This window comes from Mastacembelus armatus, chromosome 15 (genome assembly GCF_900324485.2).
Source record: "Mastacembelus armatus chromosome 15, fMasArm1.2, whole genome shotgun sequence".
Taxonomy (NCBI): domain Eukaryota; kingdom Metazoa; phylum Chordata; class Actinopteri; order Synbranchiformes; family Mastacembelidae; genus Mastacembelus; species Mastacembelus armatus.
In genome coordinates, this window is record NC_046647.1 from 3,833,240 (window position 1) to 3,859,488 (window position 26,249).

At 38.6% G+C, this 26,249-nt stretch overlaps 1 protein-coding gene across 1 annotated transcript in view; it reads left to right on the top strand.

The window, feature by feature from the left end:
* Positions 1 to 4,166: 4,166 nt before the first annotated feature.
* Positions 4,167 to 26,249, top strand: part of ccdc85a (coiled-coil domain containing 85A) — a 45,416-nt gene continuing 23,333 nt past the window's right edge. Inside the window, exons 1-2 of the mRNA XM_026309770.1 lie at positions 4,167 to 4,397; positions 5,222 to 6,266. Of these exons, the coding sequence (XP_026165555.1) occupies positions 4,167 to 4,397; positions 5,222 to 6,266 (1,276 nt within the window). The remainder of the gene's footprint in view (positions 4,398 to 5,221; positions 6,267 to 26,249) is intronic.

Consider the following 26,249-nt stretch of genomic DNA (forward strand, 5'->3'; position numbering starts at 1 on the left):
TAACAATGCAGATAAATCTCTTACTATCTTATTAAAAAGCTGTTGTCTTATCATGCCTTATTTATGTACAGATATGTCACTTTTACTCAGTTTCAGATCCATTTTTCTCAATGCTCACCATCTTGGTACAAAGAGTTATTCAGCCAGTGGTAATATACAAACACTCCTCAAAAGCCTGAAAGAGAATACCAGTTGTGTGGATATGAATTGTTGTGAAACCTACTGTACATGGTTTATATCAATCTATTTGTCCTGTGGACACTTTGTGATAGGAAATATCTGGAGCCATTTAGTTTTGTCCTTTAATGATCAACACCTGGACCTGAACTACAAATCCAGTGAGTGTCTGGAATCTCTCATCAGTATCCCACATTTTATGCTTTGTACTGCACTTAATCTATATGAACCAAGCACAGTTTTTGTGCCCCAGTCCATTATATATTCATAGGGAAATGGGTGTGGGTGTGTACTGGCATGTACCTCAGTGACAGAGACACACATTCATACCTGTAGACTGTGGTTTGTCCTGCATAGAAATATTATGAAGAGTCCATAGGAAAGATGTCTAGATCCAGTGATTTATAGTGTCTATACTGTATTTTCATAGCAGAACAGCATTCCTTGGATATGCTCTCAATGCACCATGGCACAACATGACGGTCCCGATGCTCTGTGAATTTCTTTGCACAGCTGTCTTCATTAAAATTTGACTACTGGTTACTTTATCAGACAAGTATAATACAGATTCAATGAATATGCAATTCAGCTGCGTAATACTGTATTTTTACAAAAATGACCTGGGGTCTCACTTGTGAGTAGTGTCGTGTCTAGACGACCTTGATGCTTTGGTGAAGATTCCAATCTGACTAGACTTTAACTGTCACACTCAAAAGTATAGATGGCATTCCTCTTCAATATGACCACAAGCAGAAGAGAGGCAACTGGATCCAAGTGCACAGGTGTTTATTCACATAACACAGTACAGACAAGATTAATTCACCCTAGGGCAGACTGACTATGTTCTCTCAAGCTCCTTGCTTTTATACTTTTGGTCAAAGGGTTGGTTCCCACCCTTTGGACCCCTTTCTTTCATCTTGTTGTTATGCTTGTTTACCACAATTATTTTCCCTTATCTGGACATACTCGAGAATTACCTATACATGATTCCTTTTTTTAAAAGCTGTTATGGGGATCACACCCTACCCATTTCTTCCTTCTGGGGCCTGGTGTGATTCTCCTATTTTCCCACTTGCAGTTCTTTATTTGATTCATGGCACATGATACAGTCTCAAGTGCTCCCTAATGTATACAACCACAGTTTCCCAGGCCTATAACAATTGGTTTCAGGCATATGCCATCTTGGTCTATACATTGTATGAGTGCAGGGTCATTAATCACACTTCAACGTCTTGTGGATATTTTCCTTTACATGGCCATGCTTTCTCACGATACAAACACATGCTACCTATACAGCACAGATATGGCTTGGTTTGCTGAGATAATACACAACATTCCCTCCTTTGGTCCTAAAAGGACCATCCAATGAGTACAACATCTCATCTGCAGATATCAAGCCAGTATGCATATTTGTTAAATGAAAACACATCACAAACAATATTACTATGCCTATGTTCCTACAGTGAGGGTCATTCTTCAAGATGTTATCCCACCTGTCAATAACCAGGTGTCAGATCCGTCCCAAATGATCCTAGGGCACATGTTGCCAAACCATGGATCATTCAGATATGATGAGGATGAGGTGATGTGACAGGGGAAAGTCCTCTCACACTTTTCTTCCTGCGAGAGGTAAAACCCCCATCCTGTGGCCACATCCATTAGCTACTTCAAACTATATCATCCTATTACTCAATTCTTTTCTACATTATGTGATATGGGGGAACAGGTGATCATGCATAACATAATAGTTACGTGAGGTTGCGTGAAAGTTATACAAATGTGGTGATTAATATTTTAAAAGTAACACACAGGATTATATGGAATAAAAATACTTAGCTTAAGCATAAGGCACCAACAGAACCTTAGGCACAACATCTTAAATAGCCTTTTCTTAGGTACTTGTTTGTTTTTGTTCATATTTTCTGTATTGTTTCAGCACTTTCCACTGGTGCCCCTATGGGCTTCCAACATCTGGTGCGATGCTACACTGCTCTACTTTGCACCTATAAAGCCATTCCACCCTCTTAGATTCTACTGAATATAATGGATCCCATTATTCCATGCTTTCACTCAGAATGCCATTACCGGTGAGATGCAGCAATGAAACTTGGTATCCAATCGTAGGAAGAGGTAACACTATCGCTAATGTTACAGCTACAATTAAAATGTGTAAAACTAGCCCAAAAGCCCATATCCAGTGTGCCCAGATAGCCCCAAATTGATAAATGTAATTTATCAAAAGAACCTCACACACATAGCTCAGCATTGACTGCCAGACTTTACTGATGGAACAGCTCCATTGGCTGATGTTTTTTGGACCTGTAAAAACAGTGCCATAGGTTGCCACAAAATTGGGAAGGTGTATGTGTACCAATAATGTTAACTGGACAATTGACATTAATCACTCAGAGAAACAATCAATCCAAGGGCCAAGCTAAGAGGGAGACAGAGAGAGAAATGCAACAACAGGAAGGGGATTGGACAAACCACCCAGAAAGTACACATTTTATGGGACCAGGTTCCTTATGGGGTTCCATCAGAACATGAAGCACTAGGATCAGATTGGATAATGTCAGGAAGAATAATAGGTAGTATTCCCTTCACTGGACACATTCCAAATGCTCAGTATGTTGCTAGAAATAGCAGATGGGTAAACTACGTATGGTATAATCAGCAGAGATTTATAAACCACACCCTGTTGGCCTTTGGCCACAGATGGGTCAACATTGGTTGCCAATGGTGGCACCACAGCCACCGAGAGTGTCCGTTATTGCTCAGGTTCGACCAGTCCACTTCACCTATCAGCCACCAGGAGTGCTAGAGGGACTGTCACGCCTTCCAGATCTAAGGAACACGATGAGGACACAGGACCTTCCTGAGTCAGCGCCACACATCAGTCGCGAGAGCCAGGACTCTGCGGACGAGTAAATATATCAGTATGCAATTACATCGATTGCATTTGCAATATATACATATACATATATATTCATAAATTGGTGTTGTCAATCGATTAAAAAATGTAATTTAAAATACTGGGATTTACCTGTAAATGTGTTGAAATAAAGAAATGCATGACAAACTAGTTTAAGGAAACAGATCCAAACTTCCATCTGGAAGCTTTTTATAACGAAACCTGCCGTTCAGCAGACCAGGCGTCGTGTCTTCTGCCAACATATTAAGTAAAGTAGTTTTCGCTAACTTATCCTTATCACACAATGATAGACATCCAACAAATCTAATACTTATGTACTATAAGATTTTGAGAGAAGGTCGCTTTCTACTGTTACTGACAATTTTGTGAATATTAGTGTTTGTGCGTCTTCATTAGAGAAGAGTTGACATATTGCATTTTTCTTGTTGTATTTGTGCCATTTTCTTGTGTTCAGAAAGCCCCATTGTGCGCTCAGGAATATGGTACAAACTGAACGCCATGAAATGCAAATGGTATTGAGTTGAGGAGTAATTATGCAGTAGGACTGTAATTTAAAGTTACAGCAGATGGCGCAACAGGACAAAGAGGCGTCATGAGAAAGAGCACAGGAAGGAGCGAGAGCAGACAGAATCTGTCCTCCACAGTATCGCGCCTTATCATCTCGCCTCTCCGGTTATACAGCTGCAACCTCTACTTGCAGCACTCCAGTGGGAGTGCGCAAAACTGTCGACATGCGCCTGGAGAGAAACCGCGCTGCCAATCCGGCAAAGGACTCAGTAGGAGACACAGCAGCATGCAGACTGATGTTCTAACACACAGCAGCAGAGACCGGGTGGATATCGGAGCTGCAGCATGGGCGTGGGAGAAAGGCACAGACAAAATAAAAGCGATGTAGTCGCACGGAAATTAGAAAGGGAAGGTCTTGGGAACAGGAGCAACGTTTGGATGAAAGTTGTCTAGGTGTTATCTTTTGAACTGCTTTGGTGACTTGTTCTCTGAAATTTACAAAACACAGTAGCCCACCTTTCCCTTCTAATCCCTAGCGGAGTTTAACAAGATGGAGAAAGGCACACAGCAGCCGCAGATGTCCAAAAGTGCGGAGAGCGCGGCGGCGGACATCTCCACATTGCACGATGAAGAGCTGCTGAAGTGGGGCAAAGCTGAGCTGGTGCGAGGGCTCCGGAGGGCAGAGGCGGAGAAGAGGAGTGTTATTGTAGAGCATGGAAATCTGATGCGGGAGGTGAACCGGAGACTCCAGCAGCACCTGAACGAGATACGGAGTTTGAAGGTGAGATGGAGTAGGGACCCCAGGGAGCCAGGTTGTACTGAATTCTCTGGAGTTTTAATCCTAAAATGAGCATGGTGATGTAGAGCTCTAAATGAGACACATAAATGTATGTGATTTGGCCATGTATAATTAATGTGGTCATCAAATTATGAGAAAGAAAACAGTTAAACCTGTTGCACACAGAATGCTGAATGATGGAGGTCTGAATTGTGAATTTGCTTACTATAACCTTCATTGCATATAAAATCTGAACTGCACTGCCATATTAAAATTATTCAATTTCTGTTTAAACAATATGCTGGTATAACTGCTCCCAGTTTTAAAAAAATATTGGGTGTTGTAACTAATAAGTTCCTTTAGATCTGAAATGTTTTATCCTTTAATGATTAAATGATCACTAGATGATTAGCTGACACCTATTTTAAAATGTATTTAATATTCAATTTTCTTAGAAAAGAATGCCAAAACTGAATTCCAGCTTCTCCATTTAATTTTTTCCCTATAATTTCAATCTAAATCAGGCTTTGGCCTGTTTGTTGCACAAAACAAGACATTTAAAGACATCATCTGCTAAATTGTTTTGAATGTTGTTCATTATTAATTGCCAAGCAATGGCTTATTAAATAATAATTTGGTGACCTCTTAATTGTATTATTGGTTACTGGTTCAATTACATTACAGAAACACCTCAATTACACATGCACAAACACAGTATTGCATATTTTATTTCACTCATCATATGCAAATTCAAGTAACTGTGCACTCTGCTGCTCTGTATGTGACTGTGCTTATGTTCCTGTGTGTGCATGTCTTATGTAAACCAGGACGTGAACCAGAAACTGCAGGAGGACAACCAGGAGCTGCGGGACCTGTGCTGTTTCCTGGATGACGACCGGCAGAAGGGAAAGCGGGTGTCGCGGGAGTGGCAGCGTCTGGGCCGCTACAGTGCAGGCCTAATGAGAAAGGAGGTGGCTATTTATCTGCAGAAGTTGAAGGAGCTGGAGCAGCGGCAGTTGGAAGTAATCCGTGAAAACCTTGAGCTGAAGGAGGTGTGTCTCATTATGCTGGAGGAGGAAAGGGTTGCGGCTGGAGCTGGTGGAGGCAGTGTTGTGGCTGGCAGCAGGAGCTCCATTGACAGTCAGAGCAGCTTGTCTCAGCTTGGTGGAGGGGTCCCAGTTCCTGGTTTGTTGCGAGATGTCGGTGATGGGAGCAGCACTTCTAGTGCTGAGAGCACAGATATTCCTGACAACCCCCACCACAAACTCAATCCAATGGGTGCCAGTAACAGCCCTGCATCTGGGTCAAGCTGTGTTTCTTCAAAGGACACCCACACAATGGGAAGGAGGCACAGCTCCACCCCAGAGTACCACACCTTTCCCCAGCCTTGCCGGCCCCGAGGAGGGTCTCTAACTAACATGGACCCTCGCAGCCTTCGGGGACACAGCCCTGAGAAACACAGCAAGTCTCCCACCAGGTTACCTTGTGACTCCCACCCCAAATCCTACAGCTCTGACCTACTAGCCCAGAAACAGTTACTAATGTCAAAGCAGGCATCACCAGGCTGTGGGAAGGGCACAGTCATGTCCAGCCCTGAGCTAAGTCAGCGACACCGGCAGGTTAATGCAATGGGGGCAGGGAATGGAAGTCCCAAGACCAAGCAGACAGGGATGGGGACACCTGAACATATGAAGAAAGGGCGGGTGATTGTGGGGAGTCCAGAGTCTATACAGCACCACCCTGACTTTCAGCACAACCCTGGCATTGAGTATGGCAAGAGGAGGTGTAACGGTTGTTCCCCCAGTAGGGATGTGAGTCAGAGGAGGGCAGTGGGGGAGGAGATAACACCCCACCACCAGAGTCTGTACAACGGTAGGCACAGGGTAACTTCTATCTTGTATTTCAACTCATTCATGACCCATAAAAAGACACTACTGAATTTACAGAAAGCTACATCAGAATATTAGTTTAAAATTACTGACTTGCCCATTAACTACACCACAGGCATAGTGGGTGCAGCATGTAGCATCTCGCGTGTGTGTCTGTACTGGGTATCTGTTCACTTAGGAATTGGAAGTGCCTTGTTTATGGACAGCACACAGTTGATAATAGAGGAACCCTGGAAAAGGGAAATCATGATTGGCTCATGAAAGTCATGGTAAAACAGAGTAAAACCATTGAGAAAGGACTGTAGCCTATGTTCATTAGAATTAAGGTAACAAATAATTGTGTGTTTACTGTTGACTTGATGCATTTCACTATTTTGGTGGGATTCTGGTTGGATTTTAGTGCATTTTCTTTCTTTCATTTACATGCATAGCCGCAAAGAACCTAATCAACCTAAATCATGAAAATAAACTAAACCTCTCAGCTCAATTGTTCAGCACCTGCTTTTCTCTCTATTTACCCCCCTCCCCCCCGGCTCTATTCTTAGAAAGCACAACTGTTGCTTTTACTGTTACATAGATGATAGTCAGATATATTTGCCACTGGAAAAGAATAATGCCTACTGAAATACTCTCACCAAGTGCCTTGATGAAGTAAGAGACGGGATGGCCCTTAACTTCCTCGATTTTAATCAAAAAAAGACAGCGGTTATCGTCTTTGGTCCTAGCGCCACCAGCGGGCCCCTCCCTTGTTGATCTGGGCCCCCTGTCACAATATGTCAAACCTGCTGTCACTGACCTGGGTGTAAAAGTGGAGAGTGATTTTAAATGGGACGGGCAGATCAGTGCAATAATAAAATGGAGCTTTTTTCAACTATGACAGCTGGCCAGTGTCAAACCCTTTTTATGCAAACTGCACTTTGAGACAGTAATCAGTGCCCTCGTTACAACTCGGGTGGACTACTGCAACTTCCTGTACATTGGTGTGTCCCACTCCTCCCTGTCCCATCTCCAGCTTGTACAGAATGCTGCTGCACATCTTTTAACTAGTATACGGAAGAAAGAGCACATTTTTATCATCACTGCCCAAGCTGCTTGTCAATTTCAGAGTCCATTTTTAAAATTCTTTTATTTGTTTTTAAATCTTTAAATGGGCTTACCCCATGGGCAGCACCGTGGATGGTTAGTACTGTTGCCTCACAGCAAGAAGGGCCCGGGAACTTTCTGTGTGGAGTTTGCATGTTCTCCCTGTGCTTGTGTGCATTTTCTCCAGGTACTCTGGTTTCCTCCCACAGTCCAAAAACATGGAGGTCAGGTTGATTGGTGACTCTAAATTGGCGACTTTTTCTCCTTGCCTCTTATCACAGTATGAGATGTTGATTTTATTATTTTATTAGCTTTTATCAATTTTTATTTTCTTTCTTGGTTTTTATATGTACTTAATGTTATACTATAAACACAGTATAAGATGTTGATTTTTTCATTGTGTTAGTTTTATTATTATTTTTATTTGATTATATATTTATGTGTACTCTTTTACTTTTATATTGTTCCTTTTATACTATATTATTTATTTTATATTTATTTTAGGCATCATTTTGTTATTTTTAAACTGTTCAGCTTTTTGGTCAGTGGGTGCTGTATTATAAAGTGCTATATAAATAAAGTTGGCTTGGCTTGGCTATGCACTAATTTTTTATTTTATTACAAATTTTAAAACATAATCTGTCTGTTCACAATTTCTGCCACCATCCATCCCTCACTGATGAGGTCAAAATGGCCAGTGTGCCCTTCAATTTCAATTCAATTTATTTTATTTAGTGACAAATCACAATACAATAATCTCAAGCCACTTTACGAAAACAAAAACAAGTCCAAACAAATCCCTTATGAGCAAGGACTTGGCGACAGTGAAGACTCCCTTTAACGGAAGAAGAAACCTCCAGCAGAACTCGGCTCAGTTTGGGCGGCCATCTGCCTCGACCTGTTGGGGTGAGTGGATAGAGCAGAGAGAGAAAAGAACAGCTACAATAAACAACAAATAGACACTGCAGGTTGGTGGGACCAGTAACTGCACATCATCGATATACAGCTCCAGGACCAGGGACACCTGCAGAAAGTACAGAGAGAGAGGGAGAGAGCACAAACTATAGGAGAAAGAATGCACGAATTTAGTGATTTAAGGTATGAAGGTACTTGATCATGAAGGGATTTGTATGTGAGGAGAAGGATTCTATTAAAGATTTTACAGGGAGCCAATGAAGAGAAGCTAGTATAGGAGAAATATGATCTCTTGCCAGTTCCTGGCTGGATTAGCTGGAAGCTTTTTTTGAAGTTAATGGGAAATCCTGATAGTGAGTTAGAGTAATCCAGCCTTGAAGTAACAGATGCATGGACTAGTTTTTCTACATCATTTTGAGACAGGATGGTCCTAATTTTGGTAATACTGTGCAAGTTAAAGAAGGCAGTTCTAGATATTTGTTTTATGTGTAAATTAAAGAACATATCCTGGTCAAAAATAACTCCCAAGGTTTTTTTGGGCAGTTTTTGCTTTTATTTTGATAGGACAGTGGAGAGACAGGAAATTGGGGGAGAGAGTGAGGGGAAGACATGCAGGTTGTATAACGGCCAGCTCGGGAGTCGAACCAGCGTCCCCTGCGTATATGGAGGGGTGCGCTATCACTACACCACCAGCGGCCCCCAAGGTTTTTCATTGCAGTGCTGGAGGCCAGGGCTATGCCATCTGAAGTAGCTATATTGTTAGAAAAGCTATCTCTGAGGTTTTTAGGATCAAATACAATAACTTCTGTTTTTTCTGAATTTAAAAGTAGAAAGTTACTGGTCATCCAGGCCTTTATGTCAGTTAGACACGCTTGAAGTCTGGTTAACTGGTTAACTGGTTTGTGTTATCAGGTTTCATAGATAGATACAGCTGAGTGTCATCTGCATAGCAGTGGTAATTAATAGAGTGCTTCCTAATAACATTGCCTAAGGGAAGCATGTATAAGGTGGTAGCACAGAACTTTGTTGAATTCCATAACTAACTTTTTTGGATGTTTTTTTTTTTTTGCTGTAGTCATCAGTCATGTTCTCCCATTTCTCCCGGTGATGCTTGATTCAACTTCCCACGTCTAGTATTGGCACAGATAAACAGCGCAACTAGGTTGCAAGTTGTCAGGTTGAGGTCACAAATGGGTTGAAGTTTATATGATGTGTTGAATATGTGAGTGGGAAGTGTTTCATACAAAATTTGGCAACTGGACAACCTCATTAAAATATATTCATGTGATTATTCATATAAAAAAGGTTTGTGCCAATCAAATTATGGGAATTTGCAAGGAGAAATAACAAAATGGGAGGGGGGCTAGAGACAGGTGTGAAATAGTAGACTCTCGGGAGAATCGGGAGTGCTGACAGGTATGCTGATAACGCTTATTCAGTTGCATGACAAGTCAAATCAGCTCATCTGACTGAAACTCCATCTACTAATTATATGATATGCTGTTGAAGACTTTGTCATGAAAACGTATTTGTAAAATTTTAAACAGAAATTAAATTTGCTGTAAAATAGCACTGAAACCACTGACAATTTACAATGCCAAGCTGTGGAAACATCCTTTAAAAATGTGTCCACACTTAATCTGGACTGTTAGATAGCAATTAGCCACAGTCATAAATTCTCTGATATGATCTAGAAGAGCAAACACAAGGTGATGTTCACCTACACAGAATATCAAGGGCTCAGCTAAGCTTAGACGCAGTTTAGGAGCCAGACTTAACAATGACACACATATTCTACGTTCACACACACACACACACACACACACACACACACACGCAAACACAGAGTTTGTGTAGATTTATTTGCTGTGTTCAGAGTGAGGGAGCTATGCACTCATCTGCATGTGTTTGTACTCTAAGCAGGGCAGCGTGGCTGATGCAACTCTCCAGGGTGTGTAAATACACTAGAGGTGTTTGTGGCACTAAACAAAAACACACACACACATTTGCACCTTTGAGGAATGGTAACAAACATACAGATTAGAGACAGTATTTAAAACCTAACGTATTGTCTGTTATGTGTGTGTGAGGTGTCTCAAAGCTGTCCAGTCTTCTGAAATGTTCATTTCCCACATACACCCACATATAAAGGCTGCTTTTTGACAGTAAAGAACATACATGTTTTGTGTTTGGAAATGGCAGAGGTAATGTAAAATACATTCTCTTGGTTTAAAGCTCAAATTAATTTCGCTGCGTTTACGAATTTTAAAAGCACTTGTGCCGTTTCTGCTGGAGTTATTTCTCTACGTGTATCTTTCTAAGTGTTCGCTTTGAGTGTGATGTGTGATTAAATTTATGCGTTGTGTCTAGGGACCCTCAAGGTAAAACCTCATGAATTCACTATACTCTTCTTTTAAACCTTGGTTGAGAATTTGAGGCTGTTATAACTATTGGTGATGTCCTGATCAAGGTTTATTGGCCCTGATCCCGATCCGAGTCATTTAATATTGAGTCTCAGTCCGATACTTGTATTTTACATTTGCACAGTGCACACTTCATGTACATTAAAGTACATTACATTTACTGTATATGCACACATGTACAAAATTGTTGGTAACCGTCCATTAAAGAAAGATAATCCCACAATGGTCACTGAAATAAGTTGAAACTGACACAAATAATAAATAAAAATGTCCTAGACAAAAATGATGGTACCCTCAATATTTTGTTTCACAACCTTTTGAGGCAATCACTGCAATCAAGTGATTTCTGTAACTCTCAATGAGACTTTGTCGACAGGTATTTTCATCCATTCCTCGTGAGCAAACTGCTCCAGCTGTCTCAGGTTTGAAGGGTGCCTTCTCCAGACTGCATGTTTCAGCTCTTTCCACAGATGTTCAATAGGATTTAGATCAGGGCTCATAGAAGGCCACTAAGAATGATTCAGTGTTTTGTTCTTAGCGATTCTTGGGTGTTTTTAGTTGTGTGTTTTGGGTCATTGGAGGACCCATGACCTGTGACTGAGATCAAGACTGGGCAGCACATTTCAGTCCAGAATGCTTCAATAGTCTTGAGATTTCAATGTACCCTGTACAGATTCAAGATACACTGTGCCAGATGCAGCAAATACAGTGTTCTTTTCTTTGTATGTTTCATTTTTGCGTCTGTGAACATAGAGCTGATGTGAGTGGCCAAAAAGCTCCAGTTTTGCTTTATCTGTCCAAAAGGCACTCTCCCAGATGCTTTGTGGTGTGTCAGTATGATTTTTTAGTATTTGTTTTCATCAGTGGAGTCCTCAGTCAGCTTCCATTAAGTCCACTTTGGCTCAAACAACAACGGGTGGTGCAATCTGACACTGATGTACTTTGACCTTGTCGTTCTAATCTCTTTGCAAGTTGTTTTGGGCTCTGACCATTTGTATTATCCGTCTCTTTAATTTGTCATCAATTTTTGTCTTGTGGCCATGTCCAGGGAGGTTGGCTACCGTCTCATGGACCTTAAAATTCTGAATAATGTGTGCAACTGTAGTCACAGGAACATCAACCTGGTTGGAGATCTCCAGAGACAAGTCTCTCCTTAGCTTTCTGTGGTCCACGTTCAGTGTGGAACACACCATGATACCAGGAAGCACAGTGACTACTTTTTACCCTTTAAATAGGCAGATTGACTGGTTACAAGTTTGAAGACACCTGTGATACTAATTACAGGACACACTTTAGTTTAACATGTCCCTATGGTGAAATAATTTTTCATCTTTTCTAGGGGTACCTCACTGTGTTCTGTTGGTAGTATTGAATCTAGCTCTGTCACTACTACCTTGTGAAATGCTCTCACTGCAGACATTAAAACTGTTATTGGACAGTTGAAGTTTTCTAATTTAAAATATTTCCATAGCCATGTTGTGCTACAAATTTTACTTTGTATTAGTGTTGTCACAATACCAAAATTATGACTTCAATACCAACACCTGTTTCTCAATACCACTACTGAAACAATACCATGGAAAAAACTAAACCCCAAGAAAAAGTAATGGATTAATACACTGTAAGAAATTTCTGTTAAATTACAGTAAACTACTAGCAGCCGGAGTTGCCAGCTTTCAACTGTCATTCTACTGTGTACATACTGTGATCTATTACAGTTTATTACTGCAAAAAATACAGTACTGTGCTGTATAGAATATATACTCTACAGCATAATACTGTCAGTTGTTTGGTTTGCACTGGTTTGCTATTTCACTCTACCGATTGTAATCTCCATAAATGGTTTACTACTATAAAATATACTACTGTGTACACTGAGTGTGATTTTTACAGTATAACACTGCAAGACTTCTAACACACAAATGGCTGAAAAGATGCACTTTTACCACATCGGCCTTTATTAAAGTCAATGCAGTATTAAACACTAACAAACTTAAGAGATTACATTAAAAAAAATAAAAAACACAATTTTTAATACATTCTTAATATACCTGTCTTTATCCATAAACCCTGAATTTGCTATTTTCTCAAACTATTGCAAGAGATGGCCATGTAATACATTTATTAAGGCCACTGCATGAAACATATTATGTAACTAAGAAATTTAAAGTAATGAAATTCTTGTACAAAATACATGAGAGCCACGGATTTAAGGTACAGCTTGTTGTATGGCAATTTTACATTGCTGAACAGAGATTTGAAGAGGAATAAAATATTCAAAGACAAGCATAGCATTTACCTTTGAACAAACTCCAGTGTCCTTGCAGCTTCCTCTTGGTATTGCAAGTTGAACACATAGTAGGTAACAAAAACTGCAGCAAGCCCTGTGATGAAGCTTGGCTGGGTGCCTTCACAGATGATGTGGCTTTCAATGCTGATCATCCAACATCCAATTGTGGCCTCATCACCGGCAACTGATACAGACCAAGGATATAGTTAATGTCCAAAAATAGTATCAAATATGGATATCAGGCCCTATTCAGCTTTTTTAAGGTACTGGAATTAGCGTCAACACAGCTGATAAAATTTCTAACCAATATATGTTCCATTTTTTACTCTATGTATATAACTCATTACCAGATTTGTTTTTTTAGCAATAATTATTATGACCATGTATGTTATTTTCTTAGTCGTTTTATAAAAATACAACTAGAAAACATAGCAAATAAGTATTTAAAAATACAAAAATGTTATGAAAAAGACAGTATCTAGAGGCTACAGTGACAAGTATTTAGTATAATTTCCCCCAGAAATATGAAGAATCTGGAGATGTCGTGAAATTTTCTTGGTTTTTGTCCATCAGCCGAGAAAGTGGTTTCTTGGCTGCTACCCTTCCACAAAGCTCATTCCTGATCGAGTTTCTTTGGACTGTGGAAGATCAACTTGATATTCTGCCAGATGCTGCTTTCTAGTTTTTCTAGACTTTTTTTTAGCTCTAATAAAGAAACTAAGAAATAAATATATACAGTATGGTTAACACTGCATTGCTAAAAAAACAAATCTAATGATTGCCTAAGACCTTTGCACAGTACTCCACATCTATGGGAGAGCATAACAAAATGTACAAATGTACAAATACAGAAAGAGGGAACTCAGACAGACAGACTCTGTATACACTCCATTATTTTCTTATGTTGCACTTAGCAATATCAGTTGTGGGCTGGCTGGAAGAGTTAAAGTGCGCTCAACATTGGCTGCAGTGGCAGATATCTTTAAAACATGGACAGTTGTATCCAAATTAACAAAGAAATTGTAGGTACAGTCGTAATAGACAATAAAAAAAATCATGCTAAACAGAACTTACATCAGCAAGGAGTATCAGTCTCTCTGTTCTGTCACTGAAGTAGGCCATGAGCAGCTGAATGATGCAATGAGTCAACTCTGCATCTTCACTCAAGGAGACATCAGACTCTCCATCTTTGTTCTTCACTTTTGTCATTAAATACTTCTCTAGTGCTTTCACACATTCTTCAACATATAGCTCCAAGGCACACAACACACTAATGTCAGTTAGTAACTTGAAGTGACAATACAAAGGACAATACGTAAAAAGGTAAGGCCACTGAACTTTTAAATCTTCAATAGAAGGTGCTGGCGTCCAATTCAGTTCAACATAAGTAAACTGTTTTTTGTTTAAGACAAGGTGGTTGATATATAAGTCCAAGTCAGTTGAGACAATGCCCTCAAAAGGGTTATGGCCAAGACAAGCGGGTAATCCAAGCTGACATACATGAAAATATGTAAGATCATTGAAGATGGAGTTAAATTTAACACCACCGCGGTCACTTTTTTCCACATTATGAATTTAAGCCTAAACATGTTTCTGATATGACTGTGGTGTATGGTCAAGGCCTTTGACGAGAGTATCTGACAGAAATCCTTGCCGGTCAGTCTCAGTATTTGCCAAAATGTGAGCTCTTGCTAAAATTTTCTGTGAAGCTTCCCATGTTGCTTGAGCCCAAATTGTCACCTGCTATGGCAAACACAGCCCTTACAGAGCTGGCCATCTGCCAAGGTTACTCCATTCAGCTCAAGATCCTTTAAATGTTACACAAGAGAGCCAAACACTATATCCTGCCCAAAATACTTATAGTCTTGCTCCCGACAAAGCATTACAAGTTGTATCTGATCAACACTTGATCTGTTATGAGGAAAAATATTTGCAAGGGTTAGATACACAGCCAAAATCTTGTGCTTTTTTCTCCCAGACCCAAAGGGGTTTACTACTTCAAAAGGAATCTTGAAAAGGTTTATGTCTAATAAAGAGGCTGTGTGTTAGAGCAGCAAGTTCTTTTCAGTATTTGTCCCATCCTATATGTCCTGAACAACATTATCAGGTTGGACTTTAGTTTTTGCTTGCTGTAGTTGCTCCAGCACTGACTGAGGACAAAAGATTATTTTTTGTTTTCTTTATGTTCATTGTATGCTATTTGATGTGGTTGGACGAGATGCAATCAATCAAGTTATAGGTGTAGCTTACTCAACAGACTGATTTGAAAAAGAAAAAAAATACTGTATTATACCGTAAGATGGTACAGCAGCCTGCTGTTATTTACTTCCTCAACATCATTACCTTTTACAGCATTCAACTGTATTCACAAAAAAACAGAACATTACTGTACAAATTTTCCTGTATTTTTACAGAAATTTGTTACAGTGTTGATGACAGAACATGGAACTTAATAAACACAAAACAACTGACAGTGTCAGTGCTTTGGCAAATGTGAAAAAAGGCAACGAGTGAATTATGTTAATCACAATGACAACTAAAAAGTTAAATCATACAGTTACCCTTAATGTCAAACTCTGATGGTTAAAAAACTCATTCATCACACTCTTTTGACTTGGGAAATGTTTTCTATCATTTTCACTAATCGCTACCAGGGGAGGTTTCTCTTACATAGATATCAAATAATGTACTAAAAACTGTTATTACATACATGTACATGTACACGTACACACACACACACACACATACACAGAATTAATTCAGTCTTCATCTGGTTGTTTACGTAAATATCAATGTAACATTCTTTATCTTGCCTGAGCAATTAGCCTTTTCTGTTTGTCAAGGTGCTTAACATTTGAATATTTTTGTATGTATGAGAAATAGTTGTTTGTCCATCCTTCTGTGGCCACACAACTTGCAAAAGGAGGCAAATGGTTTCACTGGTAAGACTTAGAGCAGTGTATAATTGTTACAGACATTGTGTCTGTAATAGTTTAAACTTTGGGGCATCAACTTCGATTCCTACACAGTTTTCCCATTTACCTTCGTTTTTCTTTTTAAAATCTCAAAGAAGACCAGACTCGAGTGCTTGGTGCTGTTATGACTGCTAGTCAGTGAATCTGCACCTTCCTCCTGCTACCTCTTTCATTTATGTCGCTGAATTAATACTCCTCTCTCAGATGCTGTAATTAGCTCCACTTCGCTCCAGTTCGTGGGCTTACAGTTAAGCCCCAAATGATTCTGTCTAACAACACCATTGATCACTATCCTGTAGCTCTTTAAATTACTTATACAAGTCGGCACATCTGTTGTTGTAGTGCTTTGAAAAGTTGAACATGTTGGTTCCATTGGTTTGTGTAGGCTTGAAATGTGTCCATGGGCTTGCCCTGTCTCTTGGTTACAAAAAGTGAAATAATGCTGTGTGTCTGTTTTGTTTACAAGCTGTAGACTGTCGGAAAGTTGCTGCCATGTCTTTGTTTTATCATGAAAGCTGCCTGCAGCTCACAGAGAGAAGCAGGAGAGGAAAAAAAAAAAACATTGCCTGCTTCACACAGACAGGGCTGCCCGCTGCTTCACAACAATATAAGTTTGGATATACGGCTCTCATTAAAAGTGTCATTCAAGTACCAATACTTATAAAAGAATATATTGTACTGTTTTTAATGGCAGGGTATCGAGCTACAATTCTAGTATTGGTACACCATGCAATACTACTCTCAAGAACTCTAGTGTGTACTATACAGTACATAAATAAGAAAACCACAGCTCATGCAGTTAATAGGAGCCAACCAAAAGCCCACCAATCACCTACAGTGGTGTGAAAAAGTGTTGGGCCCCTTCCTGATTTCTTATTTTTTTGCATGTTTGTCACACTTTAATGTTTCAGATCATCAAACAAATTTAAATATTAGTCAAAGATAACACAAGCAAAAACATCATGCAGTTTTTAAAAGAAGGTTTTTTTAAGGGAAAACAAAATCCAAAACTACATGGCCCTGTGTGAAAAAGTGTACCTTAACTTTGGTTTATCACATCTGAGTTCAATTCCTCTAGCCACACCCAGGCCTGATTACTGCCACACCTGTTCGCAATCAAGAAATGACTTAAATTGGACCTGCCTGACAAAGTGAAGTAGACCAAAAGATCCTCAAAAGCTAGACATCATGTTGAAATCCAAAGGAAATTCAAAAACTAATGAGAAAGAAAGTAATTGAGATCTATCAGTCTGGAAAAGGTTATTAAGCCATTTCTAAAGCTTTGAGACTGCCTCACTTGCCTCAATTAAGGTCACTGTTGATGATTCCACCATAAGAGAGAGACTGGGCAAAAATGATCTGCATGGCTGCTGAGAGACTTTCTTCTCTCCCCCATGCGACCTTGACTCTCCTTTTTCCCCCTTTCACTGAGCAGTCTTTTATTTTTATAGTGAGGAACAAACAAGGCACATGATGCGTGGGTGCAGTTAGAAGTTTCAGCTTATCATTTACACAGGTCAAAAGGTTATGTGGTTTATCTGGTAAGATAGACACCTGCTAAAACATCTTACACAAACATGGTATTGTCTTCAAATCTTGTTACACAATGACAACAATTGAACTATTGACCCCATGACCCCAACAGTTTCTGCAGCAGGACAATGATCCAAAACACACCAGCAAGTCCACCTCTGAATGGCTGAAGAAAAACAAAATGAAGACTTTGGAATAGCCTAGTCAAAGTCCTGAACTGAATCTGATTGAGATGCTGTGGCATGACCTTAAAAGGGTGGTTCATGCTTAAAAACCCTCCAATGTGGCTGAATTACAACAATTCTGCAAAGATGAGTGGGCCAAAATTCTTCCACAAGGCGGTGTAACGGACTCAAACACAAACGCTTGATTGCAGTTGTTGCTGCTAAGGGTGGTCCAACCAGTTATTAGGTTTCGGGGGCAAACACTCTTTCACACAGGGCCACGTAGTTTTGGATTTTGTTTTCCCTTAATAATAGAAACCTTCATTTAAAAACTGCATGATGTGTTTACTTGTGTTATCTTTGACTAATATTTAAATTTGTTTGATGATCTGAAACAAAGTTTGACAAACATGCAAAAAAATAAGAAATCAGAAAGGGGGCCAACACTTTTTCACACCACTGTATAATATTTGACCTGCAGAACTGTTATATTGGAGGGTAATAAACTTAAAGTTAAGTGTGTTATGACAGAGATGTAGGCAGTGTGCAGTTTTGGATGTTAGGAGGATCTGGCTTGTTTTAATACTTGAAATGATCTCACATCTAATTGATAGATATTTATATCAAACAGTATTTCTCTGTGTATATATATATATATTTTTCCCTCATCCAAAATAATCTAGATCTTCCATTGTAAGTGTCTTAGTGGGAATTCTGGGTTTGCACACTGATTCAGTTTACCAGAGTGGTGCATTTATTGTTCAATTTTAGGTCAAATCCTATACTGATTCTGCATATTGTGGACCTGCACAATATCAGTAGTGACCTTGGATGATATTTCGAAATAATTTTGGGTGCTGCAAGAAATTAGGTATCTTTAAAACTCTTAATGGATGTTACACTTTATGTAGCCTAGCCACTCGAATAATAGAACACTTCAGGCCACATTTAAGCCATCTTTATATTTACTCCTGCATCACGTCTGGTGTATCTTTATCTGATGCTGAAATGTGAGTGTCTGCTGTACTGTGGTAGTGCAGCAGCTGTACTGATTCCTGTAGTGCTGAGTGGAAGTGCTCTATATTACACTAGACGGCATGGGAATAACTTTGTACTTTAGGTGGCTGCAGGACTCCTGACTCAGCTGTTACCAGGAAACAATGGTGGCTGGATGTGCTCAGAGACAATTATTTTTAACGTCTTACTGCCATTGCATACATTACCCTATCTACCACACCTTACTACTATTGGAAATGAATTATATTTTACGAAAATGTAGTACAATAGTTTAACAAACTATCATATATATATTCATAGATCTGAAAATATCTGAGTGCTGAGGAGCACAATTTGGATTTAAATAGCTTCACTGAGAAGCTGGCACATTTGCTCCATCTTATGCTTATTTATGCTTAATTACTGCTTTCGCATCTATAGCACACTGCCCTTTTGTACTTTCTCACTTGTATGTGCGTTGTTCTCTGGGGACTTAAAAAATAGGTTTTTAATTTACATGAAGTTTAAAGTCCAATTGAAATTAGTTATGAAATTAGATATGATCCCTTTTCTTAGTTTTTTTAAAAAAAATCTTTCCGCTGCATTTTGAACCATCTGTAATCGAGACAGTGTACATTGAGGTAGGCCAATATACAAAGAGTTACAGTAATCCAAATGAGAAGAGATTAGTGCATAAATTACTATTTTAAGGTCTTTACTAGAAAGAAGACCTTACTTACCTTTGCCACTGACCTGAGATGAAAAAAGCTACTCTTTACAATTGCATTTACATGCTTGTCAAATTGGAGGAGAGGATCAAAATGGACTCCCAAGATTTTTTGCATGATTGTGTAGGTTATTATTGTTAGAAACTTAACTGTGTTTTAATGGCATTGTTGGTAGCAGCAGGGCCTAGTAGAAGCACGTCAGTTTTATTTTCATTCAATTACAGAGAGTTTTTTGTCATCCAGGTCTTGACTTCATTAAGGCATAAGAAAAGATGATGCAACGAAAGTCATTACCTGGTTTGATTGGAAGATATAGTTGTAGGTCATCAGCATAACAATGGTAATTAATATTATGCTTGTCCAATTCCATACTGGCATAAAACTAACTGGTAATATGTATTCATGTGTCTTCTAAACCAAAATAACATGTGTTCACCTCTGAAATATTGACAAATCATTTATAAAGCACAGCTGTTTTAGGTGAAATGTTTGAGTTTTTATAAAGAAATTGCATAGTATTACAATGCAATGAATGTCGATTCTGTCTGTAGATCGACATGCATGTTGTGACCCTATTAGTTAAGCAATGCAATTAATAGAATTAATTGATTAGTGGACCAGCAGATAATTAATGAACAGCTTATTTAGTAAGTTAAAATGCCAAATGTGTAGTGGCTCCAACTATTCATACAGTCTTGAGTTGATCATATATTATCCTGAATTTGACAGCTTTGGATTTTGGATGGGCAGACAAAAGGATCACTTTAAAGAAGTCACCTTTACCTTTGGGAATTTGTGCAAGACAGTTTTCACTTTTATTCTTTGGTTAATTAAAAACAATGAATGTTGGAGAATGAAGAACATGAAAATAATACTTTTGCTTCTGTAATATTTTCTCTGAACACTTTCCACAACATTCTTTCTCATTTTTATTCTCACAGTTTCTCTCTGCAGTCACTAGCACACATTGTTCTTCCTGTCTCATCCCTGTCTTAACTTTATCTATATGTCTCTGCTCTTCCTCTCTTCATTCTACTTCTATTTTATACATCACTCTGCTCTGTGCCTCTGGTTCATACCATCTGCATTCTATACCTGTTCTATGCATCTCTCCTCCTCTTCTTGCTGCCCTACACACTGCCACTGTAAATCTTCATTAAGCTTCCTCCACCAAGGGCAAGTACCTTTACAAATTAAAGTCATCAACTCCAGTGTTCTCTCTGCACTGCAACATCAGTGCACTAAATTAATAAAAAGGCACATTGTAATTTTCCACTTTTATCCAAGTATCGTTAGTCTCGGTACATGCTGTTTCTAAAACTAATGTGCTAACCTGTCTACCTATTTGGGCCTGAAGCCAAATGTTTTGTTTTTATGAGGTGCCTAAGCATCAGGAGATATGATTTAGGATAGATCCACAATATAGTGCAAGGCAGAATGACAATTGGCAAGTAACAAGAGTTCTATGCAGTGAGCTCCTGTAAACAGCCAGCTGGTGCATGTTTGGTGATTTTAGTGTAGTAGTGACATTTAGGATTGCAGGACATGTGGCAGGCAGCATGCAAATACACCTTGCTATTTGAATAAAATTATTAATTTGTCAGGGATTTTGCACCATTGAAGTATTGATTAGGCCCTGCAAAATTATGGTTTTTCTGTTTTGCCCACATAGTGCACGTTCCTAAATAAACAGATTTACCAAATGACAAATGGTTGGACTTTTACTATAAATCTTAATTAATTTGCTACTTAGATTAATCACCAATCATGTCTGATAAATGCTTTTAAGTTATTACAATCCAATAAATGTCAATTCTGCTCATGCTAGTTGAATGCTTTGTTTAATTTGATTTAACTAATGTAGGGATAGACATTTAATGTGGCATAATCTTTATTTGATCTGTTCTTATTACATTGTAATTGATCAGGGATTGCCTTCCAAGCTGAAAGTAAAAGCATAAAATGGTATCTTAATATTTCCTGTGATTGGTTTTGAATTCATTTAAAAGCATTTTTATTTGTGCCATTACAGGCTTTTTTTACAGCTCAATCACTTTATTATTGTTATAGTTGATCTGGGCTTTGATAGCTTTGATATTTTGAATTTATAATTGAATGCCTTCTTGGCAGGTCTTGATATAGACTGACTGAGACATCAGCAAAGCAAGATTTGCTTCTGTTATATAACGTGTGAATAGGCATTGTTTTTTTCTTTTTCAGTGAACTTGGAACAGTATCTGTCAATTAAAGACTTATCAAATGAAAATATCCAAGCTACGCTACAACATGGCCACAGTATAGTTCTGACAGTTATGGCAAATACTTCGGTTAGTAAGTGGCTTTTGAAGAAGAAGCGAGTTACTTTGCAATATTTCACCTTCACTGATGTTAACATGATTCAGAATCTATCAAATATAGATCCATCTTTGGTGCTGTCTCATTATGGTAAATGCTATTGGTCTGATAATTAATAACTGATTAGTCAGGAGAACACGTGAGAACAGTAGCTACAGTACTAACAGTACTATTACTTTGATTACTGTTTAAGCTATGAATAATTACTAATGCTAATCATATTTCAAATATTGTTACATATTGTACATTTCAGTTGCACATTATGACAAATCGTGAAGTGTTTACATTACATACTGTGTTTTTGGAATGCTAACATTTTGCTAACAAGTTACCTCTCTTTCCTCTTGCAGTATATGGTCATAGCTACAAACATGGTCACAGAGTGGATACAGAAAAATGTAAATGCAACAGTTGGTGGTCCACTTTTGCTCAGACCTTTGGGAGCTCAAAAGTGTGATAACATTTTCTTCTACTGTACTTTTGCTGCCATTTATTTCTCACAGACTTGATAGTGTTTCTGTTGTTTCTCCACTATTTATTTTATCTCTCTATTTGGTGAAACTTTGAAGTCTAGCAGGTGTTGTTAGCCATGGGTGGGTCTGTGCGAAAATCAGACAGGGAGAATTTGTGTACAAAACTCATTAGGCTCTGGATATACCCAAAACTCAAAGCCGGCTTGCAGCACAAATGACTGTTGATTCAGGATAAACTCATTCTCACAGAGGACTACAGAACATTCTTCTCCCTTCATTGCAACCCAACATCTCTTTTGATTGAAACAAGCAGCTGTTAACACGCACATACACACACATTTTTATATTGTATATTTCCCTAATAAATCCTTGCCGTTCCAGCCATAGGTATAGCTATAAGTTGTACAGTATCAATCTTTAGCACCTTACTTGAAATACATTCTATCTCTCTAACATCAGGAACCTTGAAATACCTGCATCCGCTTCATAAACAAACCAGAATGTTGCTATTACAATCAGGGAGGATAATCTGTATTCTGTTGGGTCTTGCTTCTGTCTGTCAGTCAGTTGGCTGTGATGTGTAAATAGATAGAATCTATTCAAAGCATATTCTCTATTTATAGATTCCAATTAGCATTGGAGATTTGACACAAAGCATGCTCTGGTCTGGTTTTGTGGTTTCATGCTTTTTATGCTCACTCACACTGTTTTTGTCTGTATCATAGTGAATTGCAAAATGTGTGTGATTTGGGTGTGTGTGTGTGTGCATGTGCATGCATTACAAAAACTTTGGCTGCTGGAATATAATTTGTGCCCTGCAGAGATCCTGACAGTGGGATGGAGCAATTGAGCTGGCAGCGGTGCTCTTTCTTCATCCATCTACTTGTGGACATTTTCCATCTGCCACATGGATTTACATTTACTTATCTGTCTCCTGTCACCTCCTCTTCTTTTCTATGAATCATTTTATTTTCCCTTTGGAGGAGTTTGTAAACTGTAAATCAGTTTAAACTCATGTCTGTGTAATCCACCAAAGGAAGGTAGGACTTTTACTCTATGATGCTCAGGTGGTATTACTTTAAGGAGGAATTGTGCCATAATTCAAACACTGAATTTTGTGTCCAGTGGGGTATACTCAAAGCATGTAAAATAAGGAATAAGTGATTTCATATCTATCTCGAAGAACTGTGACAGATGAAATGACTGTAACTGACTCAGACAGCTTATTTGTGAATTGATGCTTAAAGTTATACAATATGAAAGCACCAGGCGCCATAATACGAATTTGGAAGGTGATGATTGAGTAGATCTCATAGAATCTTCTTGTCTCGCTACTTTTTTATTGTTTCTTCTTTTTCTTCTGTGTCTCAGAATTTTAATGGGATTCGTTTTAGAGTTTTGGTTTGACGTTGCAGAAAATGCATTCTAGATAATCACGAAGATGCAGAAGCCTGGTGAGGAAGGAATGATGTTAAACATGACAGTGCTGAAAATGTACAATTTTATGTTGTGGATAAGCATGAACTCATCTCATAGAGGACAGTGTAATGAATACAGTATGTAAGAAATATAAACTGACAGTTATTTTGGACCATGTGCTGAATTTTTGTGTGTGCATGTGTGTGTAATTTGAATCTGATAGTCTCAGTTCCCTCAAAGGTTAAGAGTAGGAGACTGCCAGGTGTGATAATAACTTTCAAGCTGCCTGCTGCTGTCTTTGCAGATGATCATCTTTGGCCCATTACATACACACTTTGGCTCATTGAATTCAATGGGAAGGTGTGTCCAAACTTTTGACTACTATTGGTAAATCCCAAAATGTGTATAATTAAAAATAGAGCAGCTGAGGTGACAGGTTCCTCCAAGTGAGTTGTGATGGTAAGCTAATGTTTATCACAGGAATGCTTGCAACCTGTGAGGGGATGTAGATCTGACATTCCAGCCAGTGCATGGCCATGCAGAAGATAAGGGAACATACCTTTCTTTTTTGATGTACTGGATGGCAGCATGCCTGTGGCTTATGGAGCAAGTGTTGGTTCTGTGTCTACTCTGAGAAGACCCTCCCCTATTCCTTTTGCAGTAGCTCTTATAATTAAGGTCCATCTACTGTCTTGCTGCCTTTTTAAATCAATTTTGTTACAGATTTACTTTAGGGTTTATGTGTTTACCAGGGCACTGAATATGTACAGCTGCAGTCAATTCACATTGTCAGGATAATGGTGTTGCAGAGCTTGAACCACTTAGAAAATATTAATAGTACAGCTGTCACTGATGTGTCATGAAGCAGTATTATACTGTGACAGAAAGAAATTGCATAGTATGAAGTCAGATGATAAAACATGCCGTTCCAAAGCAAAGTAGTTCATTTTTAATATCATACATAAATACTGTGAGCCAGAAGTATCAGACTTTTCCCATCAACTATTAGAAACTATTACAAGATCCAGAGGATCTTCAACCTGAGTCTACAGTTGTATTGTCCTGGTACACTAAAAGTAAAGTGTCCAGCTAAACTAGATCACTACAGGCTAATTGCTCTCACATCCCATACTATGAAGGTCCTGGAGATGATGATTCCATGCCTACTAAGACTTGAGGTTAAACACGCAATAAATCCCCTGCAGTTTGCTTACACATTGATGTGGATGATGCTGAGAGAGGCCTGGTAAAATCCTTCAGTGACTGGAGAACCAAGGAAATGGTAGTGGATTTTCGAAGGTCTCAGCCCCCTCCTTATCCAGTTAACATGTGGTGTGGACACTGAGGGGTGCCACCTTACAAATATCTAGGCATGCACCTGGATTATAAATTGAACTGGTCACTGAACACAGACAGCCTGATTCAGGTTTACCATACAGTACACTTTTAATAGACCTGGCTCCCAAAATTAAGGTTGCTTAAGATTAACAAGAACAAGTAAGCTACTGTGACTCACCAGTGAGCAGCACAAAGCCTTGTCTATATATGCTGTGCCTATTTGTTGTGCTCAACTGTGGTTCACACACAATAGTGCACATCAGTATAATCTTCATACTTTTTTGATACATTTCTATATGTACATTTAGAAATACATACTATTACTATACTATAAATGTAGATACATTTCTAAATGAAGATACATTTCTAATATAGTATATATACACATCTGTATAGTCTATATACTTTTTTGATACATTTAGAAATGTACATTTAGAAATGATGTACAGAAAAGATAAATTTCTAATATAGTTTAGAAATGTACATTTAGAAATGTATCAAAAAGTATGTAGACTACACAGATATGTGTACACATAATATTAGAAATGTATCTTCTCTGTACATCATTACACATTGATATTGCATTGATACAAACATGTAATAAATGCTGAATCTGCTGAAAAATTGCATCCATTCACAGCTGCTCTTTTGATGCACTTGCATTGTGTCCATGTGTTTCTGCATTGATGTGAATTGGTTAATCTTCCCATCCCTAGTAAACTGCCACTGTTCCTCTATCCCTTAAAGCTGCTTCTGTCACCCCAGATTATAAAAAGCCTAGTTCTCAACTGTCAACCCATTTCCAACTTTTATCTTTTTTATTTTGAAAGGATAATAAGTAACCCTTATGAGCCATTTCAGCCTTATTTCCTTCCCAAATATAGCACCAAAAGACCATTGTTTTTTTAAGCTGACATTGTCCTTCTGACCATCCTCGTATACCTTGACCTCAATGTCACTTTCAATGCAGTCACTCATTCACTAGTATTTGAATGGCTCGCAGGCATCAGAATAATATATCTAGGATTAATGGTCAACAACACAACTTTTATTTTGTTGTCTTACATCATATCTAATCAATAGAAAACGGTTCCAGGTACGGATGTTAGGTCAGAATCAACCCCGTTACCAGGGTATTCCTTAGGGTTTTGGGTCCACTCTGTATTTCTTATATCATTTTCTTTTTGGAAATATGAATCGAATTTCCTAATAATTTATCGTCTGCCTTTCCCAGCTGTCTTCAGGCCAGCAACATGTTGACATCAAACAACTTT